Raw genomic sequence first — 10181 nt, 5'->3', positions numbered from 1 at the left:
TTAGATGTATGTCTATGGGGATCCCTGGGGGAGGGGGCATTAAATGTTTCTTATTACAGCACTTTGATTATAGTAGCATACCCTTCCACCTATCGGTCATATTCAGCACTACTCTCATGTCCTTTCTGATGACCTACAGAGCAAAAGGAGGTATGGATCTACATAAAGGTTAGAAACAATATTTGCAAATTAAACAATTGACTGTAAGGGGATTTTTTTTCTTCTCAGAGAAACTGCAGGTTCACATTATATTTGGAGACTACAGCAGAGAAGTGTAAAATTATCAACTACACAAGTAAATTACAAATGGGACTCCCATGTGTCTCCCCTGGGGCTCCCATGCGTATGTTTTCAGGAAGTGAATTAATAAAAGAACTCTTTATATGGTTATTGGTAGCCCTGTTTAACCATAATGGATCTGATTCATCAAGCTACAGTAGCACTTAAGGAGCTCTAAAGTGTGCTAAAGACATGCTAAATGCCACTTTTAGCACTGTTTAGCATGGCTTAAGTCACCAGTGCATGATTAACCAGAGTCAATAGGTACAATTTATCCTGGTCTGCCCTGTATTAAACAGGTTTACCTTCTATCATTCTTTATAAAGAATTTTAAGATGCCATGCTGGATACTTACATGCAAAAAAAAAATGATAGTAGAAATGCAGAGTGAGATCACATGCATTTCTAAATGCTGATAATTCAATCATTTAACTCTTCTTCAACAGATCAAACAAACCCATCAGCAACTAACTTACTGCCCAGCAATGTTCCCATATCAGAGGAAGTGTCACATGTAAAAAAAAAAAGTATTTTTCTTATTTTTTTTCTTTTTAGAAATCGAAGATGACTTTCTAAAGAGAAGGCCGCTGACAATAAGAGTATATTCAGTTCCCTGGGTTCCTCTTGTTTGTCACAAACATTCCTTACAGCCAAAAAAGTTTATATTTCTCATAAATTTGTATTTTGGCGCTCTATACAGATAGATCTATAGTTACAAGTTTCTACACAAAAAAAAACAAAAAAAACCCAGAAAAAAACACTGATCATCTAAAACCAAATACTAACTTATATGTGCATTTGTTTTAATTTCCAAAATTTAAAAGAAAACAGTCAAAAATGCAAGATGGGTTAACAAAGTTTTCAGAGCATCTGTGATAATGATCAGTAATAAATGCCTATTTAGTGATACATATATACATTGGAAGAAGTTCCGCAAGTAAGTGGAACGCTGCCAGCAAAGATGAATCCTAATAGCATGTAGAAAGAGTACATCATTGGCTAGGAAAGGACTTTTTCAGAACTCAGTAACCTCGCCATTAGAAAATATTGGCTCATATTGACAGAACACTCAATTTCAGTGTCCAGACTAGTATTTGCTATCACAAGCTCCAATAGTAGAAAGGACACATTGGCAGAGATAATGATTGAAATTCTCTTTCCTTCTGTGAATAAGACATTCTTTCTGGGATTTCGGCTAGAGGGAAGATCTCACATAATTCTGCCATGTTGGTATAATGCATGCTGCTATACATCTTTATTTCTTTTCCTTTTTCCCCGATTTCTTCTTGTTCCCTGAAGGTGCTTTGTTGTCACGTTTCCCCGGAGCGTTAGTAAGGGTTGTTGTTGTTCCTGGAATGTAGATGTTTTGTCTGTAGTCAGGGACGTGCTGTAGAGTGAACTGTGGTCCATAGCGAGCACTAAGTCCCATTGTACCTGTTGATCCTACGAGACCAGAGTTTCCTTCAGCGGCCTCTGTAGAGATGAAAGAAAAGATTTATTGGCTGAAACATATTTATTAATTTACTAACAGTTGAACTGCTTATGGTTTGTACTCTAAGTAAAACATAGTCAGCTTTTGTCAAGTGAGTCTAATCCAGTAAATGTCAAATTTTAATAACTAGTGGCAAGGTAATTTAAGTATTGTAGTCTGTAAAGGTTGGTATTTAGCCAGTCCCTGGTGGCCTTGTGTAGTAAGGGTTTATCTAGTCCCTGGAGGCCTAGGTATAGTGTAGTGTAGTATAGTATAGTATACTATAGTATACTATAGTATAGTATAGGCCTAGTATAGTAAGTATATAAATGGTCACTGATTACCAATATTAGTAAGTAAATAGCTGGTCCCTAGTAGCTAGCAGAATAATATTTATCCAGTCCCTAGTGGTCTACTTTAGTAAGAATGAAGTCAGTACTTGGTTGTCTAGTATAGTGAGTATGTAGATGGTCCCTAGTAGCCTAGTGTAGGAAGTATATAGCTGGTTCCTGGTAGCCAGGTGGTGTAACTAAATAGCTGGTTCTTGGCAGACTAGCTTAGTATATAGCCAGTCCTAAGCAGTCCAGTGTAGTTGAATTCAATCCCTATGCACAAACAATCTTGAGATTACAGGGTTACTGGGAGAATACTCCTTGATACCTGTGATCACCAGTTATGTCCATGCTCCCAATGTATGTTTGCATCTCACAGGGGGCTGTGAAAAAGCTCTTAGTACTGATATTGTATTTGTAGCAGGATCCTTATATGTATAAGACAGCAATACTGTATAGATTTTGATGTATAATTTTTAATTTTGACTGGAGAATTCCTTTAAGTCCCAACTAAAGAGACATAAATAAATATGCAATTTGACAGATATTGTATATGCAATTTCCTGCTGTGTAGGGTGGCTGAACAAGCACCAGTTTTAGAATTAGTCATTGATCTTAACATAAAGCATTTCCAAATCTAAAAAAAAGGTAGCAGGAAAGTTGTCAGCTGTATAGCTGTAGTAGAAATAATAATAATAATAATAATAATTATCTCATATCAGCTCTCCTATAAGGTTTTAGGAGAGGAGAAACTCTGGGATTTGTGACGGCATTAGACATACAGGGTTAATTTCAGTCTGTAGAAGTTCAGAAGGCAATACATCTACACTGCTAAGATAGATAAGCAAATACTTCTTAGTGCATAGAGGCAGGAATCTGAGACTAGTGACATCCAAGGTCAGCCCTTCTATGCTGGAAACTTAAATTAGTAGTATTGGGAGAGTAAGATGCACTCTTCCCAATACTTAGAGCCAGTGAAGGACTCTGCAGCTGCCACTCACCGCCTCTATAGATGGAGTGCTGAGCGATCACAAACTGCTGATTACTCAGCTGAGGTCTTCTCCCTGCAGAGAGTGGTGACTGTCAGTCACTGCTCCCCACAGGGATTCCCCCTCCTCTTTCTGCTCCTCCAGCACTCATTGGAGGGACAGACGGAGGAGGGGGCGGGCGCAGCTGGCTCTGGCTTTTGAGAGGCAGAGCCAGCTGTCAATCAGGTAAAGGTGCGGGTCTCAACAGTATTGTTGGTATCCTTCCTGGCTGTAGCCGGGCTCTGGGATGTCAGCATATAGCTTGCAGTAGCCCGCTATTTGCTGAGTTGGGGTCACAGGAGTACATCAGTGAATGTACTTCTTTGACCTAAAAGAGAACTAAAGCTAAAACGAAATGGTTTGGCTTTAGTTATCTTTTAATCGAAGGTGTAGGATATACACACTTTAATACTTTTCTCAGTCATGGAACAAGCATGCAGATCAAGATCCTAGATTCACTGGCTGCATGTTTGTTCCTGGGTTATAACTCGAAAGGTATTGAGATCAGAGGAACAGCATAATAGACAGGCAATTAGCATTTTGAGAAGAATGTCAGCAATCGAATTGATTATATTTCTCTCTATACAGGTTTCTGTTATAATAATGCTACAATATTTAAATTACACATCTTCCAGATCAATAATAATACATTGTTATAGGATAGCATTACAAAGCTTGTGAAATGTCCTGGAAATGTTACCAATCCTTTTATTTTTAAAGCTTAACATAATGCCCAAGAAACCAGCTAACATCCTGGAACACAGCACATGATATCACTTTGTATGATGTAATCTACCACTTGGAGGGGATCATTTACTGAGGTGCCAGCAATAATAGATGCACATATTTTCTCACATTACCCAGGATTCCATCCACAGGTCTATATAATGTGCACAGAGGCTCAAAAGCATTAACTCCAGTTAGCAAGCTGATAGGACATTACGTAACCCAGGTCGGCTCTATTGATCGGGAAGTGAGTGAACACATACCGTCACTAGCTCACTTCCCGGTCATATCCCTGCAGTGAGCGGTGACTGTCAGTCACTGCTTTGCGCAGGGATTCCTCCCTCCCCTGTCGATCCAGCGCTGACTGGAGAAACGGACGGGGGAGGGCCTCTAGATAGGCAGAGCCGGCTGTCAATCAGCCAGCTGAGTGGATCTCGACAGTATTGTCGGAATCCGTCTCCGCTGCGGCGCTCTCAGTATATAGCTTGCTATATACTGAGCTTTGGGTCACGGAAGGATGTTAGGATATGTCCTCACGTGACCCTACAGAGAACTATGGGATATTAGCACCATTATATGGGATAAAAAGGTTTCCCCTTAGTCCTCTTTTAAGTCTCTGGAAGCTTGTAAACATTTGTTCCAAAAGTCGTTTAAGATATTAAATCTTAAACTTTTCATTGATCTCTTCAGCAGTTTCATTACAAATAAAACTTCTGCATTTTTTAGGGGATTACCAGTTAACATGGAAAGTCCCTGTTTGTAACGTAATAGTAAAAACTAATTTACTAGAGCCAATGAAAATAGTTTGATATTAAAGTGTGTGTCCAGCCAATACTTAAAGAGTGACACTGAGCTCAGGAGTTAAACTTAGAAATGCATTCAAGCACACTAACTATTACATTTTTTTATCTTATTTGTATATCACTCTGCTGTAGATCATAGTTACATAGTTACATAGTTACATAGTATTTGAGGTTGAATAAAGACATAAGTCCATCAAGTCCAACCTATTGTGTAGGCATTTATGTTTGAGCAGGTGTGTGCGTGTGTATTAGTCCATGTGGGATTTTGCTCTTAGGCGTACCTGTACCCCTGTATGTTATGGTCTCCAAGGAACTCGTCCAGGAGTTTCTTGAATGATTCCACACTCTTAGATGATCCTCAAATCATCTCTGAATTCATGCTGACACTTTCTTTCCTTCTGTTAGGTGGCAACGTTTGTTCCCCATGGTAGCTATGTGTTGTAAAAAAGTCACTGCTCTAAGCTCACTCCTGCGAAGGACTACAATCTCACATTTAGTTTACTAATTTGTATTGAGATTGTAGTCCATCACAGGAGTGAGCTTAGAGCAGTGGCTACTTTACAACACACACAAAAACCATGGGGAACAAAAGTAGCCACCCTCCAGAAGGAAGGACAGTGTCAGCACCAATTCAGAGATGAGTTGAGGATCTACAGCCAAGTAATACACAAATAAGATACATTTTTGTTAATAGATAGGGTACTTGAATGCATTTTTAAGATATAACTCCTGAGTTCAGTGTCACTTTAGTTTCTTAGTGGGGAAAGGTTAGACCCCTATCAGGTTTTTATTGCTGCCCATGACTCATGACTCTTTTAGAGATATGTCCCCCTCATGTCCTGTCTTGCTGGATGTTTTTGATACCTGCAGCAGATCGAGAACAGCAACACAGAGTTTTATCTCACAGGCTGCTGGAATGATAACTTATTGCCTGCCTATTATGGACTGCTAAACTTAGCAAAATGATTTTTGCATTACAGGAAATCTGTGGTAAGAGAAATATGTAGGCCCCCTCCTTATGAAAATGCTTACAGCATGGGCTTACTTTATTTGTGACACTGTAGTGTCAGGGCCACTTTACGGGCATCTAGGAATATGCTGAATACAGGCTAGGGGCAAGTCAACCTGTCAGCACAGGGTCACATACTGTCTATAAAAACTTACCTTCTAAAAGAAAAGCAAATATATTTACTTTCCGGTGACCCATGTCTTAAATGTCACTGCTTCCCTACTGCTGCAAGTATTACATCTTTCTGTGTGTGTTGAATAACTGCTTCTCCCATCATACACTGTGGTTCCTCCTGCCGGCTTGTATGTCAAAAGTGGACATACAAGCTTGCAGGAGGGGGGGGGGGACAGGTATTAAACCCACCCAACCTAACGGATACTTGCAGCAGCCGGATATTATCTTAGCAGCATCATTTAAAACAGGGACCGCTGGAAAGGTATGTTGCCTCTTCTTTAGCCAATATGCTGTTATATACAAGTGATTGACAGGGTCACTTTCAGAAAGTTATTAAAATAAAATTGAAAACCATCTAACCAACTATGGCAATAGTACACTATAGAATATTTTTTTTAAATGTCCAATGCTCTTTACTCATTCCTACCACACAAATGTATTTTATTGCTGTCCAAGAATGACTGCCTGACAGTAAAATAAGAAGCCAACGTGTCCTTCTTGACAGCTATACAATATCAGAGGGAGCATAACACCATGGATGCTTTAAATTCAGTAACTGTTCTCTGTTTTCTAACTGGAACAAAGTCAGCAGGATCAAAGAGTTCTTGTGTTTTCTGTCATGGAAACTGACCATTTGCTGATGCCAGGATCATTGCTTGAAGTCTCTCAGTTTCAAACTGGTTATTTGGCCACACTCCAGATTCTTCTGTGGGCTGTTGTGTTCTACAGAGAGATGAGAAGACATTTTCCAATGAGAAACACGCCAAGTGTGAGAAGGTAAGCAGCTGCTTATTGGCCCTGACTGGGACCCTGAAAAACGATGCCACAACTTACAAAGTGTTATGTCTGAGAGAAAGAGAGTGTGTGCGTGTGTATTTGTGTAGGAATTTGTAATATAATCACAACCACTGTGGAAGAACTTCCATTGAGTTGGCTCAGCAACTTAGTATACTTTCTTGGTCATTGATCATTGATTCTTGGTCACATCTCTGAACAAGAAATATAATCACCATATTTAGGACTTGTATTGATGTTTTTTTGGCACGTGTTATAATGGAATCAATCTGACTTCAGTTTAACATGCTTCAGAGATCATTCAGAATGAATTGACAGGTGCATCTGACTTACAGTTGACCTCCTTCTGACCTGCATTTCACCTGCTTCAAACAGGTTTTGCATTCCCATAGACCAGGGGTCAGCAACTTTAAACACATTTGTACCTGTTTCCCACAGAAAAGAAAACACCGGGAGCCACAAAACCCTTTTGACATCTAAAATGAAGATAACACTGCATATATCGTTTTTTACCTTCATGCTATGTATAGCATGTACAGTATATAGGTATATGTGGGCTTATAGTAACGCACTGGACTCTGGGCTTAGTAACGCACTGGACTCTGGGCTTAGTAACGCACTGGACTCTGGGCTTACCTGAGACCTTGCAGAGCTCACCTGAGAGTGACGCTGCAGAGCACACCATAGATCCTGCACAGCCCATCTGAGACTCTCTATGGTGGGCTCTGCAGGGCCTCAGGTGGGCTGGTGGCTGGGATCCCTTTTCCTGTACCTCCTCCCAACTCCTCTTACCTGCTGCTGCTGGGGCCTGGCCTCCTCCACCCCCTCCCCTGTCACCTCTGCCATCACAAGGTTTGTGACTGCGTTTTTTGGCGGTGGAATGTGTGACCGCCAATAGGTCAAGCTTTCCAACGCTTTCTCAGCTGTTCCAGGGCAGGTCGGCATCGCAGATCGTATGTGCAGGAGAACTGATCTGCCCTGGACCAGCTGATGGGTCCTGAAATGTCACTTCTGTCCGACTCTGAGTGCAATCTCACATTCCACCCACTCACAAAGTCGGATAGAAGTGACATTTTAGGAACGATCAGCTGTTGCAGGGCAGATCAGTTCTCCTGCACATACGATTTGTGATGCCGATCTGCCCTGGAACAGCTGAGAAAGTTTTGGAATGCTTGACCTTTTGGTGGTCACACATTCCACCACCAAAAAATAATTTAATCAGATAAATAGATTATAATAGGCAACATTACAGTGTAATGTTGCCCATTATAATCCACTTTCTAATTAAATGAAATAACAGCACACAGTGTGCAATTACACCTGTACCACCCCCCCTCCCCACCCGCTCCTCATTCGGACTCACCTGCCAAGCCTCAGCCAGCATCCCAGCTAAATGGTGTGCATTGCAGGGGGCAGGGCATGTGACACACACATGTGACACACACGTGACCCGCCCCTTGCTGAGAAGCCTGTAGGCAGTGCGGGGCCCCGGGACCCTGCACTGCTGCATATTCCACCAGGGATGGTGCCCAGGACCGGACCTCAGTGGTCCCCCCCACAGCCTCAGGCCCCGAGGCCCCATCGGTAGTTCCGCCCCTGGACAGGGAGCCACAGCAGAGGGATGAAAGAGCCACACGCGGCTCCGGAGCCGCAGGTTGCTGACCCCTGCCCTAGATCATCCTTTCTCAAACAGGGTGCCACTGCACCATGGGGAGCCTTCTGGCTTTGTCAGGGGTGCCTTCAAATTTTTGTTCAGTGTTATCAATTTCCATGGTACAGGCGAGCCAGCTGCGAGTACCATGGAAGTGCATGACGGTAATCCAGGACAGGCTGCATCCAGGACCTCCCTCAGCATTCAGCCATAGCTGCACTGCGGTGAATATTATAACATAGGACTCTGATTTGAAAGGGGTTTCTGACCTGAAGTGGGGCTCCTGGTGTGAAAGAGGCTCCTGATGTGAAGGGTGAAGGGTGAACTGTTGTGAAAGGGAGCGTTGATGGGAAGGGGGCTCCTGACGGGAAGGGGGGACTCTTATGTTAAGAGGGAACTCCTTCCCCCCTTAAATCCCATACTAGCTCTATATCTAGCAAAGGGTTTGGTATAGATTTTGAGGGGAACCACAAATAATTTTAACATTTTTGCATTTGCCTTTTTTTTTATATTTTAGACTGGGATGCCTCAAGATTTTGAATACTTTTTAAGGGTGTTGTGACTGAACAAATTATATAAACTCTGCCCTTAATTTGTTTGGGGCTGCAAAACCTGTTTGAAGCAAACAAAAGCACATTGGCAGAGACTCTTACTTTGTTTTGTATGCTGTCTTTGTTTAAATGAAAGGATTTAATCTCTATGATCATGTTCCAGCCTTTGCACTTGCTTAGTGTCTCTTTTTGCCAACTCATCTTTACCTTTTAGCACTCCCCACATATAAAAATGCAAAGTTACATTTAAAAAAATCATCAAACATTAGGGGGAAAATGTTGATATACAGTATATGAACAGTGACATCCTTTATAGTCTATGCAAACATCTCCGGTACCTCCTTAATTGGGGAAAAGAGCAGAAATTGGGCTAGGTTTTCTAGCCTCACTGATTGCTATTTCCTTAGATAAGCTTCGGCTGGCAGTATCTTCAGATGCCTCATAAATATTAGATCAGTAATGGCAAACCTTTTTGAGCCTGAGTGCCCAAACTGGATCACTAAACCAACTTATGTGTCTCAAAGTGCCAACCCTGCACTTAGACCCGAATACTGATGATTTCTTTTAGAAAAACACTTCATACAACTGTCTGAACTAATAATGTGCTTAAATCTTAGAAGAAAAATACAATACAAGAGGTTTTAACGACACTACAGAGTGACATGAACCGTTGTACTGTGCTAATGAGTGAAGTGTTCCATTGCAGTGTGCTACTAAGGTACATGTCACGCAGCACACTGCAAAGGAACAGTCTCTGCACAGCCTAGAGTCAGTGGTGGAGCACCAGGGCCCATTTGCAGCTGTGACCCTGGTAGTTCTGCCACTGACTCCAACCTGTAAAGGAACTAATCTCAGCAATATATTATATAACAATGCAGAATACTGCCAACTAGAGAGAGCTACAAACCCCAGCAACACATTATACAGCAATGCAGAATACCGCCAACTATAGAGCACTACAAATCCCAACAACACATTATACAGCAATGCAGAATACCACAAACTATAGAAGACTACATATCCCAGCAATACAATATACAGCAATGCAAAATACCACCATCTATAAAAGACTATATATCCCAGCAATACATTATACAGTAATGCAGAACACCACCAACCATGAAGCACTACAAATCCCAACAATACATTATACAACAATGCAGAATATTAGCAACTATAGAGAACTACATATCCCAGCAATACATTATACAGTAATGCAGAATGTCACCTACTATAGAGGACTACAAATCACAGCAATACATTATACAACAATGCCGGTTATGCGGCTCTCAAGGGGGCCGTGCGGCTCTTAGAGGAGGCTGTGCTGGTCTCAGGTGGGCTGTGCAGCTCTGGGGGGGGGGG

At 41.6% G+C, this 10181-nt stretch overlaps 1 protein-coding gene and 1 long non-coding RNA gene across 12 annotated transcripts in view; one reads left to right on the top strand and one right to left on the bottom strand.

The window, feature by feature from the left end:
• The first annotated feature begins 846 nt into the window (after positions 1–846).
• LOC108795465 overlaps positions 847–10181 on the top strand; it is a 19968-nt gene continuing 10633 nt past the window's right edge. The window contains exon 1 of the long non-coding RNA XR_001941755.1: positions 847–937. This is a non-coding gene — a long non-coding RNA (uncharacterized LOC108795465). The remainder of the gene's footprint in view (positions 938–10181) is intronic.
• The window catches only part of LOC108795461 (protocadherin gamma-A4-like), a 290173-nt gene continuing 281407 nt past the window's right edge, over positions 1416–10181 (bottom strand). For all 11 annotated transcript variants that reach the window (XM_018566713.1, XM_018566709.1, XM_018566705.1 and 8 more), the window contains exons 3-4: positions 6454–6545; positions 1416–1752 (exon numbers count right to left, since the gene is read on the bottom strand). In XM_018566713.1, coding sequence (XP_018422215.1) covers positions 1535–1752; positions 6454–6545 — 310 coding nt within the window. In that variant the 3' untranslated portion in view covers positions 1416–1534. The remainder of the gene's footprint in view (positions 1753–6453; positions 6546–10181) is intronic.

Source organism: Nanorana parkeri, unplaced genomic scaffold (genome assembly GCF_000935625.1).
Source record: "Nanorana parkeri isolate BGI_ZX_2015 unplaced genomic scaffold, ASM93562v1 scaffold969, whole genome shotgun sequence".
In the NCBI taxonomy this organism is placed as follows: domain Eukaryota; kingdom Metazoa; phylum Chordata; class Amphibia; order Anura; family Dicroglossidae; genus Nanorana; species Nanorana parkeri.
The sequence above is the reverse complement of the archived record's forward strand: the minus strand, read 5'-3'. Positions and strand labels throughout refer to the sequence as shown.